This window comes from Poecilia reticulata, chromosome 3 (assembly GCF_904066995.2).
Source record: "Poecilia reticulata chromosome 3, P_reticulata-male-v2, whole genome shotgun sequence".
In the NCBI taxonomy this organism is placed as follows: Eukaryota; Metazoa; Chordata; class Actinopteri; order Cyprinodontiformes; family Poeciliidae; genus Poecilia; species Poecilia reticulata.
The window spans coordinates 784,575-809,208 of NC_088832.1; the positions used below are offsets into that span (position 1 = coordinate 784,575).

General features: G+C 38.5%; 1 protein-coding gene across 4 annotated transcripts; it reads right to left on the reverse strand.

The window, feature by feature from the left end:
* Window positions 1-1,028: 1,028 nt before the first annotated feature.
* On the reverse strand, window positions 1,029-24,376 carry aldh1a3 (aldehyde dehydrogenase 1 family, member A3). 4 transcript variants are annotated; one of them, XM_081604902.1, is made up of 15 exons: window positions 16,906-17,294; window positions 12,276-12,345; window positions 12,079-12,198; window positions 11,839-11,990; window positions 10,655-10,795; window positions 10,039-10,168; window positions 8,405-8,466; window positions 7,460-7,588; window positions 6,307-6,420; window positions 5,154-5,256; window positions 4,406-4,590; window positions 3,880-4,044; window positions 3,423-3,580; window positions 1,647-1,721; window positions 1,029-1,559 (listed from the first exon to the last, which is right to left on the reverse strand). In XM_081604902.1, exons 5-15 carry the CDS (start codon window positions 10,754-10,756, stop codon window positions 1,490-1,492), a joined length of 1,293 nt encoding a protein of 430 aa, XP_081461028.1. In that variant the 5' UTR covers window positions 10,757-10,795; window positions 11,839-11,990; window positions 12,079-12,198; window positions 12,276-12,345; window positions 16,906-17,294; the 3' UTR covers window positions 1,029-1,489. The 4 variants fall into 4 exon arrangements, with proteins under 4 accessions (XP_081461028.1, XP_081461026.1, XP_081461027.1 ...); XM_081604900.1 differs by having other exon boundaries at window positions 11,839-11,993; XM_081604901.1 differs by lacking the exon at window positions 16,906-17,294 and having other exon boundaries at window positions 11,839-11,993; window positions 12,276-13,468.
* Between the last annotated feature and the right edge of the window lie 258 nt (window positions 24,377-24,634).

Consider the following 24,634-nt stretch of genomic DNA (forward strand, 5'->3'; position numbering starts at 1 on the left):
AAAATATCAAGTCTTTTCAAGTAAACAGCTTCAAGTCGAGTCAAGTCCCAAGTCAATGGCATGAAAGTCAAAGTCAAGTTCGAGTCTTTGAGCATTTTTTCAAGTCAAGTCTCAAGTCGTGATTTTAAGACTCGAGTCTGACTCGAGTCCAAGTCATGTGACTCGAGTCCCCACCTCTGATACAATATATAATATTCAATCAAATACAAAGACTTAAATCTTAGACTTGGTCATCAAATCACTGCGTTGCCTGTAGGAATTTTTAATGTCCAGCAGGTGTCAGTATTGAGTGACAGTATCAACACAGTATCAATACAGTGTTGCTATGAGTCGAAACGCCTCATGACGCCTCATTTACCCATCACTATAAAGAGGGCTGGGCAGTTGGTAGAGCTGTTGCCTTGCAGCAAGAAGGTTCTGGGTTCGATTCCCGGCCCCGGTCTTTCATTATGGAGTTTGCATGTTCTCCCTGTGCATGCATTGCATTTCTCCGGGTACTCCGGCTTCCTTCCACAGTCCAAAAACATGACTGTCAGGTCTCTAAATTCCCCCTAGGTCTGAGTGTGCATGGTTGTTTGTCCTGTGTGTCTCTGTGTTGCCCTGCGACAGACTGGCGACCTGTCCAGGGTGACCCCGCCTCTCGCCCGGAACGTTAGCTGGAGATGGGCCCCAGCACCTCCCGACCCCACTAAATGACAAGGGTGTATAGAAAATGGATGGATGGATGGAGAATACAAAGACAAAACAACTGTGTTAAAGGCTGCCCGCTCCAAGTCCTACACAAAACAAAAGTATAAAACAAAAATTAACTTAATAGATCTATAAATAAACTGAATGTATTTAGATGGAAAAATGAAAAGCACACACCTCTCCCGCAGGACAACACGACAAAAGGGGAGGGGCTAAGGGGCGCAAACAATTTAAAGACAATACCACAGAAGAAGAAATAAAAGGACGGGGTTTCCGATCTTAAAGTAACGTGGTTAAAACAATGACAGGTGTTTCAGTAAGATAAGGAACAAGACAAATAATAATAAAAAAAGACATTTTGTGTAATTATAACAAAAGAGAATTACAACCAGGTTACAGCAGAATGCTGCAGTCATGTAGAACATTGATCCACAACAGTAAAAAGAAATTCTGAAAAACCTTCAGGAAATTCAGGAGATAAACATAATATCACCTTTTCTAACTTTATTTAATCTTCAGCTTTAAAATTCTTATTGTGAATAAATCGTTTTTGCCATTGTCTACAAACATGTTAATATGTTAATAAAATTATACAAATACAAATAAAGATGTGAAAAATGCTAAAAGAGATGAATACTTTCTGAAGGCATAGAATTTCTAACCCAAATATTTTCTTCTAGCGTTCACAACCTGGAAATTATAACAATCTAAATCAAAAATTCGGATGCTCTATAGTTTTAAAACTGGATGACATAAGGATCAGGACAGTGCAGGGTGGCATGGACCTTCCCAGCTCCGCTCACATGGAATCATTCATCTTGAAGGTTACAGTTTTTACCTCAGAGTACTCTGCAAGGGCATATTCCCCTCTGGAGAGATCAGACAGAGCAGAGAAAGAAGTTCAGGCGGCGTGGGACAAAGGAAGTAAAATATGATTTAATCCTGATGCTTCTTACAGCTCTCTTCCATTTCCTGACATCTTGTATCCTCCAAATGGAGTCTGGACATGCATGGCGTTATAGCAGTTTATCCTTGAGACAGACAGAGAAGGATAAGCCTCAATGATTTTATTATTATTATTATTTCAATATTTGTGTTACACAATATCTGCAACAGACCAGAGAACTGAAATTGACAGAATGGAAAATAAAAGCAGAAATAAATATATGGCCCAATAAATAAAACGCACCAATTAATTTCAAAAAGGATACCTCACTTTTTTAAGTTCATTGAACTTCAAATTTTTCATTTAAGTTCCAACTACATATTTAAGCACATGAATTTACTGTTTAAAAACAAAATTCACAATTTTCCTTTTTCTTATTGACCCTTTGCACGTGGCGTCAAAATCTTCAGATAGTGTTTTACTCAAAACAGGCATCACTTCCTGTAAAGCTTATCAAAAATTATACAGTTACTAACCTAACAATGCTTTTAGTAAGTGGATTTCACCTTAAAAATGGTCACATGGTGTTGTGTGGTTGGCTGAACAAACAAACAAGAATGCAAACTAAACTTATTTTTTCCTAAACCTTTTAATAAGGAAAGAATATGGAGATGGATAGCAGCTGTCAATACTAAGGAATAGCTGAAAGGCAGTCCTCTGTGTATTCGTGGATTTGCAGAAAATACGTTTTTACAAGGTAAGATTAACGTTAACTGAAACACACGTTCTTTCACATCATCCACACGAAAAGTACAATCAGTAAGATGCAACCAAATGTTGCATTATGGAGAAGGGAGGCAACAAATCATTAGCAACCATGGAGAAAATGCCCCATCATGTAGCCTACAACGTACGAAAAACGTGCGCATCTAGACTTTTGTATGCAGTGCAACAAGAAACATATAACTACATAGTGGCATAAATCATGTGAATTTAGGCAAAGTCAGCAATTTGATGAAATCAACAAGAAGAAGGTATGGTCGGTTTCTAAGTTAGATGATTCCAATTTTTGTAAATACCAACGTTTATGAGACCCAACTAGGTGAGCTACTATCACAGACAAGTGAATTCAATCTGAACTAGTAGAAGCCATGGATGTACTGGCAAAGACAACATGGGAAATCAATCTGAGACTTCTTTCAGTACTCCCTTTGCTCACTTCTGACATCCGACATGGCGCCTCGCATGATAGGTGACAGAGTTACAAAGATTCAATAGTCTCTTTAATTTCCCCTTTAATTTTTTTTCACAAGTAATTTTACTACCATGTGGTATTTTTTTATTTTTCTGTCCCCTATTTTTACTTCACCAAAATCATTTCTCTCTTATTATGCAAATGAGGAGAGGCGGCGTCTTCACTCTTTAACTTCTGTATATTTGGTTCATATTACAAATCGACAAGCCACCGGCCATAACAAAGAAATAGCGATCTACAATCAGTTCATCAGTGAGCTGAAGGTTAGCAACTTTATTTAAAAACAAACAAACAAACAAAAACATTGTAACTCCTGACTTCATTATTGTGATGTGATAGAACATGTGTTTCAGTTTGTAGCACTCATGGAAGCAGATATTGATCGTCTGGTTTTTCATAACTTGGTGAAGTTTCCTCCAGAACTGAAAAAGACTCCTGGATAGGTGTTAAAACATCTTCAGTTAAAACCGAGTGAACGTCGAACTGCCTTCAATGAAATCTTTTGAGTTTTTTGTTCAAAATGTGCTTCAGTTAATGCACAGGAATTCAGAAGCTTGTAATTGTCCACTGAATAGAAGAAAGGAAGGTTACCAGACAGTTCCAGTCTCCAGGGCTCCAGACACAGACAGAGCTCTGTCCATACTTGTTGTGAACACAGCAGACACCAAGCCATACTGAGAGTTGTTGGCCCTCTCTATGACTTCCTGTTTGCTCTTAAAGCTGAATATACAGAGCACAGGCCCAAAGATCTGAAAGCACAAATATATAAATGAAGCTTTATAAATGAAAAAAAAAAAATCTGCATTGTACAATGCAAAATTTTTTATAAAGTCGACATTTTGACAATTAATTTTTCGGGTACCACTAGCCCTGGGATGGTTGATACTCTGTCACTCAAATGTTTGTGTCTTAGGTAGTTTGGCTTGTTTCACCGCAAAATATCAGATAGTCAGCCTGTTTTTCTCTTCAGGGTATTTTATTACAAAGTGTCTCATGTGGCTTTTCTTTTTCACACTTTCATCCATAACACAGTGCATTGTGATGCAACCTCTTCCTTGGCGATCCTCATGCTGTCTTTGACCTCGGAGAAGATGGTGGGATGAATAAAGAGACTTTTTTCTCCCACAGCTCCTCCTCCGTATTCCAGCTTGGCACCTTCTTTTTTCCCACTTTCTATCAGGCCAATTATTTTTTCAAACTGTTGTTGGTCAATCTAGTAGTAATAGAGAAGGTAAACAAACAATGAATGAATAAAAATGTTTACTTTGGATTTGCAAGTGATTCTAAAAAATTCCTGATTTAATTATATACATATTTAACAATATAAAAATAAATATGTAGGACTGACCAGGTGGAGAGTTTAAAAGATGAACAGAAAGGTAGAAATGAATGATTGAATGAATGAATGAATGAATGAATGAATGAACGAATGGGTGGGTGGATGGATGGATGGATTCTCATTCAATCTTAGTTATTACATGGTGAAAGTCAGTCATGTATTTTACAGTGCCAATTCATAAATGTGTTTTCATTATTTTTTTAAATTATATTTTTAAATTCTGAAGCTCTGACACCTGTGGCCCGTGTGTTGTCTGGGGGTCCAGTGGGTCTCCTATGACAATCTTCTTTGCATTTTCTATGCTACGGCGCACAAACTCCTCATAAATCCTGTCCTGCACAAAGACACGTGATGCAGCTGTGCAGCACTGGCCTTGGTTGTAAAAAGCTCCTTTTTGAATTTCCTCCACAGCCATCTGCACTACACACACGCGCACGCACACACACACATGCGCGCACATACACACACACACACACGCACAAACACACAGACAGAAATAAATGCAAATTTAAGAAGAAATGGCACCATCTCTAGGTCAGAGTTCAGTCGTTCAGTTATCTACATGGTTCTACAAAAACAAAACTCTTCCACAAATCACAATATGTTCATCTCAGAGCTACCTGGCAGTTATTTCATAAAGTATAAGACCCCTCTGCTAATTTGAAGTCAAAGGTTCAAATCAGACAAAGATGTCCTGAAAAAATACAAGTGTAATTTTAAAATGATTATTTCATTTCAAAAGAAAAAAAGAAACAAATCATCTTGGCTATTTGTGAAAAAAGTAATTACCCACTGAAACTAATAACTTGGTGGCCACATCTTCCAACAAGGAAGGGCCAACGATCTTCAGAAGGTTAGTAACTATGCCAGAAATGATCCCTAATGGTTTAAGTACACACACACATGCACACGCACACACACACACGCATGCCCACCTTAGGGCATGTCAAGCAGCATAAAAAAGCAAGGATCATTTTACTTACAGTCACAGTCAGCAAACACAATACAAGGGTTCTTCCCTCCCAGCTCCAAAGTGACTCTCTTCAGATTACTTTTGGCTGCAGCCTCTTTGATCAGTTGGCCCACCTGGAAGAAAATGGTAAAATTGCCTTAAACACATCTGTTGGTAGAAATATGTGAATCCATGTGCAAGAAACAATTTTCATATAATAAAGATAAAAAAACAAACATTAAATTGCTATAGAACGTTTCACATCAACTGATGCAGATCACTGCAATGCAAAAGTATTCATACCTCCTGTAGTTCTAAGTAGTTCTTTGGTATTCAGCTGTAAAGTCGAAGTGGTGCATAACTGTATGGTTTGGAGGAAAACTATAGATGTTTTTTAAAGTGTTTTACTAATAAAACACTTTATAAAGTGAGGTGTGCATACTGTATGTTTCCCCCCCCTAGATTTGGAAACAGCTAAACAGTATCCAATGTAGTCAGTTGTATTCAAATGATGTTCAGATCTGGTGGTTCATAAATGGCAAAGAAAACCATAAAAGAAAAGTTGTCTGTCTTCATTTTACTACAAGCCTGGACACAGTGATCATATGAAAGAAGATGCTCGAGTCGGGTGAGACCAAATAAGTATACATGGGCAACCACTGAGATGCTGCCATTGGCGGTGGCAGCAACATGTTGTAGGGATGCTTTTCTTCAGCAGAACAAGGAAGCAAGTAAAAGTGCTTTTAAAAATGGATGATGCTTAATTGAGGGACAATCGTGGAACAAATCTGTTACAGGCAATAAAAGACTGAGGTGGCGGTTCAACTTCCAGAAGGACAACGACCCTAAACACGGATTAGTTCCATGTTTAGGGTCTAATCCGTGAACTAATATAACTGAAAGTCTGTAACGAGTTCAAAATGCATTTTAATAAAGACTGCCCAGGAAAATTCAGCTAATGTGAACTTTTGTGCAGAGTAATTGGCAAAATTTCAAGTCTTTAAATGAGTAAAGCTGGTGGAGACTTGCCCCTAAAAACCTGTAGCTGTGGGTCTATAAAGTTCTAATACAAGGGAGATTAGTACAAAGCGGATGTCACATTTTTCACTTTTGATCAGTTCATCAAATTCACAAAAACGTAATTACTGTGTGCAGCAGAAACGTTTTGTCATGCATTCACAGACCTCTGTGGAGCCGGTGAAGGCCACTTTATCAATGCCTTCATGGCTGGCAATCGCTGCTCCAGCTGTGGATCCAAACCCTGGAATGATGTTCACCACTCCAGGAGGGAAGCCTGCCTGGAATGGACATCCAGAGAGCATGCTAATGTAGGACACCAGAATCTATCTGCCCAAACCAAACATGCTACTAAAAGATTTTAATCATCATCTCACATTCAAAATATTCAAGCCAGGGATAGATGAGGTAAAAATGGTCTTGGACCAAAAAACAAACAATGGCTAATTGTGGTTGATGCTAAAAGGATTTTCATTTAAAAAGGAAGTTTCTGTACATGCAAGATTACAAAGTATATTCTATTCCATTGTGGCTAAAAAGGCTTTTATGGATTCAATCTGTAATTGCTCAGAAGGGTTCAACAGGGCTTGACTGGGATTTGAACCCAGGCAGCAGGAGGAGTTCTTAGACGAGGCTAGATGAAAGTTTGTCCGACTCTCACACATTTACACAGAACTCAGACCCTAGACCAATGAGAGGGAGGCTCATTGGTCTATGGGTATGATTCTCTCTTAGGGTGTGAGAGTTCTTGAGTTCAAATCCCAGAAGGGCCCGACTGAGATGTTTAAAATAAAACTCACCCCCAAATCACCTTTTTTTTTTTTTTGCTGATAAACTGCCTGATCATGTTAATTAGGGTTCTATCTTTATTTTCTGTTTAATGCATTTTCACAATATTTCCAGTGAAAGAGACTCGACTTCTAATCAATGTCTGATCGTCCTGAAGGAACCCGCATCATATTCTGCTTAAGGCCTCAGACAACCTTGGGCCAGGTTTGTTTCTGTCCAGGTCTGTACGTAAATGTCTGACCAGAACTATTTGTTAAGAATAAAATATTTTTAAAAAATCTGTTTAAGAAGTTATTCATTTAATATGATCTTGTCTTAATGTTTCAAGCACATCAATAATTTCAGGTCAAAAACACTTAGGAGTTCCACAGGACTTCTCCAGAAGCAGGGTGCTCTCACCTCACGGTGGCTATGAAAGAAACCTAATAAAGCTGCAGGCATTTTCCATGAGAATCTGGACACCAACTATTATTTCCCTTAAACATTTTTGTTGAAACAAAAGATAATATTCTCTCAGTTTTGGAATCAGACCTCTTTGATCAGTGATCCAATGTGCAGCGCAGTGAGTGGGGTCTGCTCTGCCGGTTTGATGACCACAGTGTTTCCACAACTCAGGGCCGGTGCTAACTTCCACATGAGCATCAGCAGAGGGAAATTCCACTGGTGGAGACCAAAACACAAAACAAAAAAACAGCCAGCGAGAGAATTTACAGCAATGAAAATATATAGCAGACATGTCAACATTCCTCTCTGTGTTTAATGCACTTATGGACATGAAATTCTTATCAGATGCTGTAATAACTGAAGTGATTCAGACACAAAATCATGACAAAAAAAAATAAAAAGTGAATAAAACCAGAATATTTTATTTTTATATAATCTTATTTTCCTTTATCTTTTCAGAAATGTACTGTGTCTAATTTCTCATTAAAACAAACTTCTTGGTTGAATGGAATTAATTTTAAAATTAAATCTGCCAGAGTATGAATAACTCAAGACAAACCCGTTCCTTCTGCGTTGATAATATCATCCCAAACATGTTCCTAAATTTGGAGGTCTTATAACATAAAATGCTCTATGATTGTCCATCATCCTTTTAGGATCTGGGGTTGCTTGGTTTTGGGTTTTGTCGCTTTTTTGTGTTTCTTCTTTTTTTCTATTAGTTCTGCCATGTTTCCACTTCAGTTTTTCCTTAGTAAGTCTAGTTTATGTCTTGTTTTTAGTTATTCGTTGCCTCTGTATTTTATTTATGTTTCTTTAGTTTAGTTATTCTTTTATGTTGGATTCATTTCCTAGTTTCCTGTGAAGTCTATTGTTTTTTATTTCTTTGGCGTACTCTTATTTTTTCTTAATTAATTCTACAACTGAACTTTACGTCTCTCATTTGCCGTAATCGGGTTCACTTTAAAACACCCCATGACTCGTTCTTTCTGACCTCCAATGACTATGTTTTGCCCTTTTTCTTCAAATACCTACTGGAATAATGGCTCCACAAATACCAATAGGTTCATGTCTGGTTAAGCACAGATAGGTTTCATCTGTGGAAAAAAAAAGAAAAAAAGAAAAAAGTTATTGTCATTTCATGGATACCTCCTCCGCTCTTGTGTTTGACCAAAATCATACTTCACGCAGTGGTTGTGAGGAAAATCAGCAGGCTGTGACCTATAGTTCTGTACATATAGAACTCAGATATTGTCGTAGTCTCTTAAACCAAGTCAGTGTTACAAATGTTTTAAATATTTGTAGTTCATAAATCTCTACTTATACTACATCTACAGTTTTTCTGTATTGAGTTTCACAGCCACATACAGCTTTCTAACTTGACTCATTCTTGAATTGGGTTATGTAAAGTGATCACTTAGATTTCTGGTGACTGTGTTAGTTCTCATTCATCCCATTTGTTTTCCTCACCTGTGTTGGACTGCATGCCCCATCATCTATAGTGATGGAAGGCTTATTTAGACTATAAAGAATAATTTATTGACTGAACTTACATTATATTGTGGGTTTCTGTTCATTTTGACCTCTCTAAGCACCCAAATACATTCATACACATACTGGTAGGGAACAAGGGGCTAGAGGCCTTGGCCAAGAGGGCACTGACATGGCAGGGAGGGAAACTGGAATCAAACCCAATGATTTTCCAATTACAGGAAGAATATCCTCCCCACTTATCCACTGCTGTCCTGTGTGAGGATTTGTTTGTACACTGTAAAAAAGAACGGCCTCAATTTACGGTAAAAAACTGGCAGCTGTGGTTGCCAGAATCTTACCGTCTTTATACGGTAAAATTCTGGCTACCAAAACTGCCAGTTTTTTACCGTGTTTTCAAAATACGGTAAAATACTGGCAACCAAAACTGCCAGTTTACCGTATTTTTAAAATGCAGTATTTTACCATTTTTTAAAGAATACGGTAAAATTCTGGCAACCAAAACTGCCAGTATTTTACCATATTTCCCAAATACGGTAAAATACCGTATTTCCTAAAATATGTTAAATAAAAAATTAAAATGTGGTTTTTCCATAGTAAATACAGTCATACTGCCTGAGGCATAGTATCTCCATAAGTGAAAAACACAGCCAGACTTTTTTTTACATTTTATTGTAAAAAAAAACAAACAAAAAAAACCTTATGGTAAATTACATAAACCTTATGTTTATTGAGTTATGATAATTCCATGTATTTTCTACGGTAGTATAATGCTTTGAATATTACGTTCAGTAACTGTTGGTATTTTACCATTTTTTACCATAGATTTACGGATTTTTTTTGCAGTGTCGACTTACTGTAATTCCATGTATTTTCTACGGTAACAAAATGTTTTGGATATTACGGTCAGTAACTGTTGGTGTTTCACAATTTTCTACCGTAAATTTACTGACTTTTTTTGCAGTTTCGACTTACGGTAGTTCCATGTAATTCCTACGGTAATGAAATGTTTTTGGATATGACAGTCAAAAACTGTTAGTAAATTTACGGTAAATAAAACGGTAAAAGACCGACTTTTTTTACAGTGTACATTTGATGGACAAATTGATATTGTTTTTGTCTTTAAAGTTTTGGAACTACAAGCTGACAGCTAGAAGACAGATTCCACACACACTCACCCACAGGCACACTTTTGCCATGAATCTTATCAGCCCAGCCTCCATAGTAATGCAACGTTTTGATGCTACCTTCCAGGTCAGTGAAGAAAGCTTGGAGAAATGGCTTTCCTGTGTCCAGTGTCTCCAAGGTCTAAGGAATGAAGATGAAGTTGTACTTATTACATTTTACTTTATTGTAAAATTTTTCTAATTTTATAATATTAGAAAAATATAGTCATTACTACTTTATAATGCTGACATGGGATTCAATTTGACAGGTAGTGTGGTACTCAGAACGGTCGTATGTATATATATATATATATATATATATCCTCCTCAATCCCATTCCACAATTCAGTATGTACTGATGAATTGTGGACATATATGAGTTTCATAGGGAGAGATTGAGGAAAATAGTAAGACCAGGAGTTTTGAAGGAGGATACTTATGCATTAGTATCTTTCCAGTACATTAGTACTTTCATTATACATTAATGAAAGTTCTGAAACCACCCCTCCTGAAATGGTAGCTTGCTTAGGCACACTTAAACAAGATGTTTACAGTGCTTACATAAAAAGATCATACATGCCCCACATATTTTTGTCTACTGTCACGTGTCTTTGTGATGGTGTTTTACCGCCAGCAGTTTCCGGTCCCTCTCCACCAGGTCCGCCAGTTTGTGTAGCAACCTCCCCCTGCGGGGGGGCTCCATCTTCCGCCAAGCAGAGTCCAGCTGCATGGCCGCTTTGGCTGCTGCAACCGCCTTGTCAACATCCTCCTGCACCGGGGAGGGAGGCACATCAGTCAGGATCCACTCAGGTTGCAAGCTGTTCCTCACATTTTCAGAAGGTTTTAGTGTCAGAGTTGTAACTTTAACCATAGATTATTATAATCTCACCAACCAAAACTCACATCACACATTAGTTCTAAATCTAACCTATAACCCCAAAACAGCACCTCTTCTTTTGGGCCCCATAAGTAACATTCAGTCCACACAACCCAGCTGAAAAAAAAAGTATACTTTAGTATATACTTAAATTCATGAAAGTACACTTTAAGTATGCAAAGTATTAAGTGTACTACCTATAAGTATATCTGAAGTACACTGTAAAAAAAATGGCCTCAATTTACGGTAAAAAACTGGCAGCTGTGGTTGCCAGAATTTTACCGTCTTTATACTGTAAAATTCTGGCTGCCAAAACTGCCAGTTTTTTACCGTGTTTTCAGAATACGGTAAAATACTGGCAACCAAAACTGCCAGTATTTTACTGTATTTTTAAAATGCAGTATATTACCGTATTTTTAAAATATGGTAAAATTCTGGCAACCAAAACTGCCAGCATTTTACCGTATTTCCAAAAATATGTTAAATAAAAAATTAAAATGTGTTTTTTCCATGTTTTTTTTCCGTGTTTTTTCCGGTGATACGGTCATACTGCCTGAGGCATAGTATCTCCATAAGTGAAAAACACGGGCAGACTGTATCATATATTGACATTTTATTGTAAAAAAAACCCCCCAAAAACCTTATGGTATATTACTGGTCACTGTTCTTACCAAAATTTTACCATAAAAATTATAGTACAACACACAAGGAAGTGTAACTTGTCAGCATTTCTATACAGAAAGTTATAAAGAAAATACATTCAAATTAAACAAAAATACAGATTACGAGTAATCCACTTAAAGAAACAAGTTCTATTTAAAAATTCAGTTAAAAATAGAACCGATTCTATTTTCTGTCCAGTTTCCTCACGGTATTACTGAGATCTGGAAAACAAAACAAACAAAAAAACAGCATGTGTCCACATAAGAGATAACCTGCTGTAGGAGAAAAGCCGGTGATAAAAGAATTCTTGTTCTGGGTTGAGAGTCACAAGACACCGAGTTCAGATTTTGCTCAGGATGGTTGTAGTCTTCCCAGTCACAGGTTGAATTTGAGACTCACATGTTGTCAATTGGGTGTTTCCTCTCTGCTGGAAAACAAAGAAAGCAAAAGTTAGAAAGATGCACTACATGAACATCATATAAATGCACCATTCGCTTAAATGTTTGTTTCACCTTTGTTGACTTGCATATGGAGACTGGTACTTCAACCAGGCGGTGTGATCATTTCTGACTGAAAATTCAGTCATTCTTAAACCTTTGTTTGTTGACGACAGGTGTGATCCTCTCTGCAACCTGATGAAATACACAAACAAAAACATAAATAAAAACAAATATAACTGTTTTAGGCAATTTATGAAATAGATACTCACCATTTATCTGAGTCTCATGAAGGCCAATAAGTTGTCTTCAAACATTTATGTTAGTTACAATTCCTGCAAGCTAGCAGAAACAAAGCTGTAAATGTGTACACTTTTCATACAGGCAAACAAATAGATACACCTGAGACAATTTATGCTATGTTAGTTTTTCTCAGTCACTTTTGGTGCATTTCTCAAGTCATTGTTGGCATTTACAAAACAGTAAGCGCATTTCTCAAAACAATTTGTAGAAACAGCAAAAAATAGAATTTGTTTGCTTGAAAAATCCTTAGTTCAGCTCTCAAAATTCTGTCAGTTAACATATCAGTGACTCAAAATAATAAGTTATAGTTTCTCTATGTACAGATAAGACTTACGATAAGAATTGATTAGTCATGGGAAGAGACTACAAAATTCACATTTACGCTTTTGCTGTAATTCATTGATGATCCATGCCATGGAGATTCAGAAAGAAAAAGACAGAAATGCAGAGAAAAAAAAAGTAGAAAAGGAACCACAGGACAATCTCCTCATGGAAAACTGTACAGTGCTGTAGAAATGACATAATTACATTACATTTTAATTTCCATCGTCATGCCGACAAAGGTTCATCGGTGGGGTTAAGGAATGAACAGTAGGGTGGGAGAACCTCCATCAGCATCATGTTGTGGGTTGCAGCCATATCCTGATGTTGGACTGATGGAAACTGGCAGATGTCCTCAGCCTCTTCCGACTCTTCTTCTGCTTCCCTCCCAACTATTTCCTTCTCAGCTTCACTCTTCTTCTTCTCTCTGGCTGTTCACTCTGTCCACTCTGTTCATCAGTTCTCAGAAATATAACATTGTGTTGTGTTCTGGCTATATAGACCATATTGTTACCAGCTGATGGTTCACAAGATGCACCTTCAATCTGTTTTCAGAAAACTGGTTGATCGTTGGATGAGCCAATGGTTCATACATTGACTTGTTAGAGAAACTCAGGACTCACTTGGGAGCAATTTACCAATTCAGTACAGATTTAAAAAAGAATTAGGAAGAAAATTAATTAAAATATGATTGACATTATTACAACTTTAAGACTTATGCACGTTAAGACTTACACAATGAACTTATGCTGTTTTGGAAGTTGAGAATTCAACAGACACGTTTAACATATTTTGATCAACACGATAAAAGCAAATTACAACGGGGGAAAAGCACAGAAGTGCACATAATCAGTTACAGGATGTACAAAAGCAAAACTTGCAAAAGGAATGAGAAACTCATTTTTTGATGTGCAGAAGTGACACAGTAATTTGAAGATTGAACAGGTAGCTTTAAGAATTTCAATTCTGTTCTGAGAAATGCACCCAAACTGAGAAAAACTGTAAAATATTAATATTTAAATTCTCTTATCTTAAAATCCTTCAACTGTCATGGACCCAGTGACTTTAGTGCAAGTATTTTGGGGGTGAGAGTCAAGAGGTCAAAGGAAAATATTAAATATTAGCTCTGATGCCAAGCTTTATACTTCCAAGTATTACCAAAGTATTGAAACAAAAGCTAACATTTCACACTCAAAGTAATTCAAATTAATTACTTAACCAAACTTGGAAAAAGTTGCTTCTGCCATTAACAATAACTTTAAGCACATGCAGTCTAAAGTAGACCAGAAATATAATCTAAACCAGTGGTTCCCAAACTTTTAGGGCCACATAACTTTTCCCTTCTCTGCTGGGGGGCCGGAGTCAGTTTGTAACAGAAAAAGTGTGACGATTGCAGGAGTGCGTAAATGTAAAAATTTATTGTTTTCCAGAAAGCACAATCAAATAACCCTCTCTGGGTTCTTCACAGAAAATATCCAGGAAGGATTATAATCCGTATTTTCCTAACTATGAGCCACAGCGGACTATAAACCACAACCCCAAAGTTTTTTTTTAAACCAGTAAACATACACATATAAGCCGCAGATATCTCTGCCGCTCCAGGTTTTCCACAACGATGCAGCAGCAGCAGAGGGGGACGGACACCCAAAATTTGAGTCATAACAGGTCAATTGAATATCACATTTATTAAGTTGAAAAAGAAAAGTTGCCAAGTTTAGATTTAACTGAACTGATTACGGTAGTTTCCGAACAGTAACTGTAACAGTAAAAGTGCTGATCCTTCGTGTTGCTACTAGCATGTGCTACTAGCATGTGCTAAATGAAAATGGGCGCTTTGTTGTTGATCTTCTTCTTCTTTAGATTTCAACAGAAGCTTGCATCCATTATTGTTGCACTACTGCCATCTACTGGATCCTAATATCTATTCCTCAAATTCTCATAATGATCCCAGCCATCCATCCATCCATCCATCCATCCATTTTCTTCCGCTTATCCGGGGTCGGGTCGTGGGGGCAGCAGCTTCAGAAGGGAGGCCCAGACTTCCCTCTCCCCAGCCACTTCTTCCAGCTCCTCCGGGGGAATCCCAAGGCGTTCCCAGGCCAGCCGAGAGACGTAATCCCTCCAGCGTGTCCTGGGTCTTCCCCGAGGCCTCCTCCCGGTGGGACGTGCCCGGAACACCTCACCAGGGAGGCGTCCAGGAGGCATCCTTACCAGATGCCCGAGCCACCTCAACTGGCTCCTCTCGACGTGGAGGAGCAGCGGCTCTACTCTGAGTCCCTCCCAGATGACCGAGCTTCTCACCCTATCTCTAAGGGAGAGCCCAGCCACCCTGCGGAGGAAACCCATTTCGGCCGCTTGTACCCGTGATCTCGTTCTTTCGGTCATGACCCAAAGCTCATGACCATAGATGAGGGTGGGAACGTAGATCGACCGGTAAATCGAGAGCTTCGCTTTTTGGCTCAGCTCTCTCTTCACCACGACGGACCGGTACAGCGCCCGCTTCACAGTAGACGCTGCCCCAATCCGCCTGTCGATCTCCCGCTCCCTTCTTCCCTCATTCGTGAACAAGATCCCCAGATACTTAAACTCCTCCACTTGAGGCAGGACGACCCCCCTGACCCGGAGAAGGCACTCTACCCTTTTCCGGCTCAAGACCATGGCCTCGGATTTGGAGGCACTGAGCCTCATCCCGGCCGCTTCACACTCGGCTGCGAACCGCTCCAGTGAGAGCTGCAGATCACGGTCTGATGAAGCCAATAAGACCACATCATCCGCAAAAAGCAGAGATGCGATCCTAAGGCCACCAAAACGGATCCCCTCAACACCTCGGCTGCGCCTAGAAATTCTGTCCATAAAAGTAATGAACAGAATCGGTGACAAAGGGCAGCCTTGGCGGAGTCCAACTCTCACCGGAAACGAGCCCGACTTACTGCCGGCAATGCGGACCAGACTCTGACACCGGTCATACAGGGACCTGACAGCCCGTATCAAAGGGCCCGGTACCCCATACTCCCGGAGAACCCCCCACAGGGCCCCCCCGAGGGACACGGTCGAACGTCTTCTCCAAGTCCACAAAACACATGTAGACTGGTTGGGCGAACTCCCATGCACCCTCCAGGACCCTGCTGAGGGTGTAGAGCTGGTCCAGTGTTCCACGACCAGGACGAAAACCACGCTGCTCTTCCTGAATCCGAGGTTCGACTATCCGATCCCAGTATTATTTAAAAAACTGTTAAATAGCATTTCCCCTCTATGCTATTTAACTGATCAACATTCTCAAATTTCAATTCCCTATTAAAACCTAATTCTGTTTTAATGGGCGCATTCTTCTTTCATTTCCAATTTTGACTTCCAATGATTCACTTTGTAATGGTCTCGCTATCGTGTCTTGTACCAAAACTAACCATCAGCCAAACTCCTTTCACACGAGTCTGGATTAATTAGTTCTTCCTTTATTTCCATGTAGAATTGAGTGAAAGTGTCAAAGCACAAACAACTCAGGATGAGCTCAGAGCAGCTTACAGAAGTGTTTTACATTCAGATGCATACATTAGAAGTACACCTGATACAACAGCTACCTCAGGATGCTATGAGCGGCAATGCTATGTAACGACCTGAGAAATCTTAGTAGCCTGCTAGTTAGCAATGACGTAGCACATAATCAAATCGCCCACAGGTACTTGCAAAACTAATTCAATAAACAAGTTACTTTTTTATCATGTTAACATAAAGGCTCGTTTTGAAGTATAAGCTGCTACTTAGAGGCATTGCTTCGAAGAACTCAACCTGGAATGCGGCGTTCATAACAGACACGTGTGTTCATCTGCTCTACCGCTAGCAAACAACCGCACTGATTAAATAACATAAAATCAAGCAGTTCCCTAAAAGTCCAATAGATGGCAGCAATGCACCATGCAAAACAAAACACCCACAGTTTACAGGACACACTTCTTGCTAAAGAGCCCCCTGGCGGTTGAAGAAAAATCCACATATAAACCGGAAAAATACGGTATATGAAAAAAAAATCTGAATTCTCTCTGGTATTGTTCAGGGGGCCGCATCCGGCCCGCGGGCCGTAGTTTGGGGACCCTGATCTATGCAGTCGTTCGTACAGAAACATTAATGGAAGTGTTGCATCTGGGAAAATTAAATGTTCCATATAGTAAAAATATCTAGCTCCAGTGCATGTACATAAACGGCATGGCTCAGAAATTACACATTTCTTTATCAGTTGGTTAAAGTTATCTAGCTTCAGTTAAAACCGTGAAAAGGGCTCACCTGTGATGCAGAAATGCGTTTCCTTCTCCTCCTCCTGAACGCGCTAAAATAGCAGAAGCTTGATTTCAAAGACAGTAGCCGCATCCTGACAAGGACCAGGCCTACTGGCCTCTCAGCACCCTGAGCTAGCACCTGCTAGTTAGCAGCCTTAGCTAGCGCACTGTGACTTTACTGTGTTGAGTTCAGGACACCACAGTTTCCTGAGCCACGCTCAACTACAGGAACAGAGTTAAAAGAAACTTGCTGCTGATGCTGAAGGATCAAGCAGCAATACAAACTAGATAATTATTTGTTTACATGACAAATAACAGTCTCCATTTACTGTAAACCCTGCTATTTATCACAATAACAAAATGAAAAATTCTCTAGAGTATTCTCTACTAATGGCACAATATTTAAAACCAAGTGTGGGATTTATGAAACTTCAATGAAGGGCGACTTCACAACTTGTATGATTTTGGATAACACTAGAATTGTTCTTTATTGAAGTTTCACAAATCAAATAAAGGTTTCCCAAATCCCACACGTGGTTTTAAATATTCTGATATGAGTTGAGAATAATCTAGCCCAGATTTGAAGAGTCTAGGTGTTGTAGTTTTAGCTAGAGTAAATTAAAGATGCTGATGGTAGTGAAAAATTAGGTGGAATTGAATTTCCGTTTGAATTTATGCCACATAGATTGGTTCCGGATCCTGCTTGCTCCTATTGTTTTTACCCAAAGCTGCAAGATCTGTACCATGAAAAAGACGCAAAACTTTAAATATCTGTGAGCTACTGGTACAACAACCGAGTTTTGCGGTGTGTCGTTGTGTCCAGTAATTAGCCGGCACCATCCAGTGCTTAGTTTTTTTTTTCATTTTCCTGCTGATATCGAGGCGACAGCGGACTGTAGCCAAAACTTAGCTACTACAACTAACACCCGGTTTGTAGCTGCCTGCTATTTCAAAGCTTGAGGATATTGAAGATCCACCGTCAGAAATGGGAAGACGGAGGTTAAAAGGGAGCTGTACGAGGGGGTACCCAAAAGTTTCCAGAATGACGCTGCTGCACGTGCAGTTTTCGTAGTACACTATTCTGCCGCTAGGTATTTCTTCAACCACGCCTTCTCAATCAGTGTGCCAAGCGGCGTTGATGTGGAAGGTTTCGTCTACCCGCAGTGAATTTTCTTGTATGGGTCTACTGCTGAGATTTCAGTTTGGTGTATTAAAGGCATTATTAAAAAAGAAACCAAAATATCACACCAGCATTCTGTTCTTTGTAAAAATTACTTTTGCAGTCTTGTTTACGGTTTTACATTGTAGATATAAATATCAGCAAAATTTGTAATTTTGGCTGATTAGTACTGTTAAGTTTAGGGTAATTAACTGCTGGCAACATTATAATATTTTTCTATGAACTTTACAATTCTATTTTTACAATATATTTCTGTATTTTCTACATTCATGACTGTCAAAATTACTTAGGATATATGTTTATTGAGTTATGATAATTCCATGTATTTTCTACGGTAATATAATGCTTTGGATATTACAATCAGTTTCTGTTGGTATTTTACAATTTTTTTACCATAGATTTACGGCTTTTTTTTGCAGTGTCGACTTACTGTAATTCCATGTATTTTCTACGGTAACAAAACGTTTTGGATATTACGGTCAGTAACCGTTGGTATTTCACAATTTTCTTACCGTAAATTTACTGAGTTTTTTTGCAGTGTTGACTTACGGTAATTCCATGTATTTTTTACGGTAACAAAATGTTTGGGATATTACGGTAAGTAACTGTTGGTGTTTCACAATTTTCTGCCGTAAATTTACTGACTTTTTTTTGCAGTTTCGACTTACGGTAGTTCCATGTAACTTCTACGGTAATGAAATGTTTTTGGATACGACGGTCAAAAACTGTTGGTCTTTTACCGTTTTTTACCGTTAATTTACCGACTTTTTTTTTTACAGTGTATACTTAAAGTATACTTGTACCAATTTCGAAATTAAAACTTTAAACACACTTAAACATAGTTGTACCAAAATACACTTTTAATATATTAAATAAAAGTATACTTTAAGTGAACAAAATATATATTTGCCCAAGTGTAAATATACACTCTCAAGTATATTAAGTAAAGACACAAACAAAAAAGAGATACAAAAATATATATATAAAAATAAGTGTTCCAGACCAGTAGAGCTTTATGTCCGAATTCAGGGTCTGCATCCTTTCAAGCTCATTCTTTCATGGGCTTGAGAAACGACCCGGTCTACGGAAGAGGGGTCCTGCGAAGGCAGAGAGCATTGCAGAGAAGCTGTAGCCTTCAGCTAACTGCCTAGCCTCCATCTCGGCGTTATGTTGCTTAGCAGCCGTGACACAACATGATTTAAACCAGTGTTTTTCAACCTTTTTTGAGCGAAGGTACATTATTTTAATTGAAAAAATCTCGAGGCACACCACCAACCAAAAATGTAAACAAAGATACTCTGTAGCCACCTATAGTCATTCTTATCAAAGTCTCAATCAAATAAACACAAAAATTTATTTTTATCACATTTTACATTTCTTATTTCAAATTGCACTTCACATGTCCACTTCAAAAATACAACTGAACAGTGCCACAACACTGTGGTGTTAAATTTAAAGAAGTTGTAGAAAACGTCAAAATGTTTTACAGACTAATCCACAAGCATTCTTATAGCCGGAATACAGAAAATAATTCTTATTCTGAAAGAAGCAATAATATTTGGGAAACATTTCACTTCATATTCAGTTACAATATGAAGAGTTGCATGTACAAAATGTCAATATCTGTATATTTTACCCACCTAGTGTGAAACCTGTGCATGTTTGGATGAAAACAGCTGATTTTCTGGCAGAAATGGAAGATTTCAGTCTCTCTCTGGTTTTAGTTTTTATAGTAGCCAGGCTTAAGAAGCTCACTTCACACAGATAAGTTGTGGGAAATGGACTCATGTTCTTTCCAACTACTGCTGAGCTTCACTGTCTTTTCCATCACTGTCGTCACAGTCTTGCTAGATACAATGCTGTCACCGCTACCTGCAGCATTCATGCATCACTAATTCTCGTTTTAATGTAAAATGCTCTGCACCTACTGCCATCTAGTGGTAATAAAATTACACGATTACGCCGCTAGTCACTGCTACGGCAGACACTCGAAGATGGCATTATTTGCAGATAATTCATTTTCAAAAAATCTTTTAAAACCAATTACCATATTTTTCGGACTATAGAGCATACCATACTAGCACCTTCAATTTATTTATTTTTTTTAAATAAGACAAAAAAACAAACAAACTGGAAGCTGCTCTCGGTTTTCCATAAGGACCCAGCAGAGGGCTGCGTCCTAATAAATCTGCTGGATATATTAAGGACGCAGCACTCCGTCTCCAAAGCCGAACCATGGTTTCGTTCACACCGAGCTTAAATGCAGCGGCTCTATTTCCCTCCTTTAGTGCCAGATCGACAGCCCTCAACTTAAAAGCTGCATGATATGAGTTTGAAAACATTTATCCGTCGTGTCTGCTGCTAGCATGTGGTTGTTCTAAATTAGCAGTTCTCAACGTGGGCGGCACCGCCCCCCAAGGGGCGTTCAGAGGACGGCAGGGGGCGCTGGCGGACATTTTTACAAAAGGGGGGCGCTGGGATGCCTTTGGGGGGCGTTTGGTCGAAGGTAAAGTTTACACCTTAAATGCACAACAATCCCAGTTTAGACTCCGAGCAACTTGGTAAAACTGTATTGTGTAACATTAAAACATGCTTGGCTGCAACTGTATCGATGGCAGCTCTTCTTCTTCTTCTTCTATTCAGTGTTTGTTAGCTTCTTGGCGCAGCTCCGTTCTCCTGCTACTGGTAGCTAAAATCACGATACCCTCACTGTGTATCCCTCTGAAAAATGAACCCATTTAAATAAAGAAATCAAGAAATCCCTCTATGGGTGATACCACAATAGAGAGCGTTCATTTTATAGCGTTAACACGGAGCTGTAAGTGATCCGGTATGAAACGGGGGTGATAGAACAACACAGCACTTTAAAATTTCAATAATCAGAATGCAGAAATTGTTTCCGTTGTTTTAAAAAGGTTTATGTCAGTCTGCCTTTTCCCCATCGATACGCTTCCCGAACGCTGCGCATCATAGGTCGTTAAAAAAAAAAAAAAAGACGCGCACATTGCGCAAAACTCTGAAACAGGAGAAGCGGGACATAAAACGGAGCGACGAACTAGATGTGAATTATGGCATAAAAACAGAGAATCCGAGGCTGAACAGTGGAAAATCAGCACATGATGTGAAACACATGATGACTAGGAGGCGCAGCAGGTAATGAGTGAAAATGACTGGTGGTCAATAAACGATAAAATAAATTTAGCAACAGGACAGAAACTAAAATGGACATAGCAATAAACCAAGAGAGGATAATACTAATCAAATGAAACTAAATGGAAATGAATGACTAACAAAACGCAAGAATAAACTAAGAAACTAAATAAATACAGAGGAATAAACTAGTATGGCAAGACCTTTCGAGCAATAATTAATACAGAGGACTGTATGGCAAGAATAAACAGGCACTATTTCCACATACAAAGGTAAAATAATGTTGAAATGTCATGTGTTTGTTGAGACCACATCTAGTACTGAGAATAAATATATCTTACAGAACATAACAGTAAAGAACTGATCACTTATTTATGTTTTTAATTAGATTTGATATATTTATTTCTTACCAGCACCCCTCCCGACCCCACTGAGGGACAAGGGTGTAAGAAAATGGATGGATGGATATTTATTTCTTCAATATTATTTTTCATGTCAGTGTTAATGTCATGAGGTTGATGATTCCATGACACTTTCAATTTGACTCATTAGGATTTGATTAAGAACCAGATTTGTTCTTGGTAATTTCTGTCCAGTAAAACTATTAATCTATAAATCAGTACAGATTTATATAAAGATATAATCCATGTTTCTGTCTCATATTTGTATGGCATTAAAAGGACCTGGTACTTTTGTTTTTCTACTGAAAGCTCTGGTTTGCACAATAAATGCCATGTGGGTGAAGTTTTATGGATGATACTCTGATGTCCTATTCTCCTGAAGGCAGCACAGAGCTGCCCCACCAGAAACCGACAGAAACATTGAAGAGAAGAAGAGTTATGATTAATGTAGTTACAGTTCTATCCATGTTTTAATGTTGCAGAGCTCAGTCGTTTTGCAAATAGTTCAAAGTTTAAACTGGCATGTTGAACATCTTTTATCTGGTCATTTTGTGGAATATTTAACAACTAGAAAATGGCACAAAATAAGAATATTTTTTCCACTGATTGGCTACTGTTAGGCCTACCGATTTTAACTTGAATGTTCATTGCATTTTTCGTAGATGCCTGTGAAAATAATTTCTATTCCCATGGCTTTTTTGTTTTCTGGGAAATTATTTTTGATGATAAATACAGAAACAAGCATAAAAATCAATACTACATAAAAAAAAGTATACTTAAAGTATACTAAGTACAACTTTAAGTTGTTCCAAAAAAGTACATTGAGTATACTAAAGTATACTAAAAGTTGTAATTTAATATTATTTAAATACTACTAAAGTATACTAAGCACAAAAAAAGTTGTTCCAAAATAGTACAGTTTAAGTACATCAATCAAAGTATGCTAAAGTATGTTGAAATTTTGTATACCAAAGCATACTTTTTTTTTTACTTGGGAATGTAGCATGTGGACCTGACACAAAAACATACAAGGCCACACACACGCGCCCACGCACACACACACACACACCCACGCGCACACGCACGCACGCACACACGCACGCACACACACACATACAAGTCAGTGTTTTGACCCACATTAGGAGTTTGTATTGATTTCCATTAATTTGAGCTGAATTTCTGCCTAACCCAAACATTTAGCCCTTTTTTTAACGAGTCCTATCCGGCAGTGTGGCACTCAGAATTGTTGTCTGTCAAGGTGATGCACAACAAAAGTGGTGAAGCATTACAGCCTTCACCAAAGCATGGAGCTACATGGTCCCTCTAGCTCAGTTTATAACTAGTAACATTACCATGGCTATGCAGATAATACACAGCTTTAGATCACGATGTCATCTGGTGACCTTCAACCAGATACATGTGTGGATGTGTCATAACTGTTTTCATCTGAACTGAAACAAAACTGAAGTTATTATCTTTGGACTTAGAGAAACGATCTAGACTCAACACACAGCTTCAGTTATTACAGTTAGAATCTAGGGATCAGGACAGAAAACCTGGACATACTGAGATACTCAGACGTCAACCGTGAAACACACATGAAGACAGTTACAAGTCGGCATATCATTATCTCAAGAGCATTTCCAGGATTAAAGGACTAATATCTCAGCAAGTTCTTACTAAAAGCAGGAAGATCAAGAACATCACCCAGTTCTACAGTCCTTCGACTGAGAGAACAGACCTTTAAATACAGTTAGTTTTAAAGATCTGCTGTTGTATCAGCCTTCCAGACCATAAATGTCTGGTAGGCTGATGAAGAGCCTTCCAGTCCATCGGTTCTGGTTCAACCGATAGACTTCATCGGTTGAAGCAGAACCAAACATGGAGAAGCAGAATTCAGTTTTACTTCTCCTCTAATCTGAAACAAACTTCCAGAAAATTGCAATACAGCTGAAACAAATCACTGCTTTAAATCAGTGCTTTAGAGTTGTGTTTAATTTGTAGAAAGTGATATATTGATCAACATATTTGATGGGTATTGATTATTTTGGTGATTGCATTTTACAAAATATGTTTATTGCTTGTTTCACAATTGGTTACTGTATGTCATTTTTATGACATACATACATCACTGGACTTTAGATGGTTTTATAATCTTCAGTGATGTCCGTTTCATTTTCTATGAGAAACAAACTTCCTGATTGAATTAAAACTATTTTAAATCTAAATCTGCCAGGGGTGTTTTTGAATTTGAATTGGATAATTTTGTTTTTTTTCAGTGATTCTTCAGAGTTCTTACTTTGTCTGCTTCTTGGACCTCACAGATTGTGTCCCCAGTTGCCGGGTTCCGAGTTGGGAACGTCCTCCCACTAGCGGACGTGTGCCACTCATTGTTGATGAAAATCTGTGGAGAAGCCAATCCACATGTGCTTGAGATGCTTTCTTTCCAGGTTGAAATGTATGTGTGCAGCTGCGTACCTTGGTGTATCTGACTTGCTGGATTTTGACAGGCTGAGGTAGATCTGAAGCTGGGATCTTGTCTGCCACTCCGTTCCTTGTTGTCCCCCTCTGTGCCATGCTTAGGTCCCAGTGCAGGCTGCAGTCTGGCTGCTCGTTTTCCACTTCACTGCCTTTAAAGTGTCCCCCCTCCTCACAGAGAAGCTCCTGGCAGCTTAACTCCGCCCCTGTAAATCAAGCAGGAACCTTGTTCCTGCCAAGTCTGGGGTAGAACCAGGCCTCTTCTGTTGTTTTTATGCTTTTTGTTCATAACTCAAATAAAACTTGAACTACAATACTGATTGAATTATGGACTTACATACCGTTGTGTGAAAAAGAGTTTGTCCCAAGTATTTAGAATAGGCTTAGAATATTAATCTAAAGTTAGCAGACAGACTTCAGCAATTGTTTTTATCAGCCAAACCTCAAAGTAGCACATTGCAATAATGTCATATTTGTGAAGTGTCTGCAGGCTGCACAGTGGCGCAGTTGGTAGAGCTGTTGCCTTG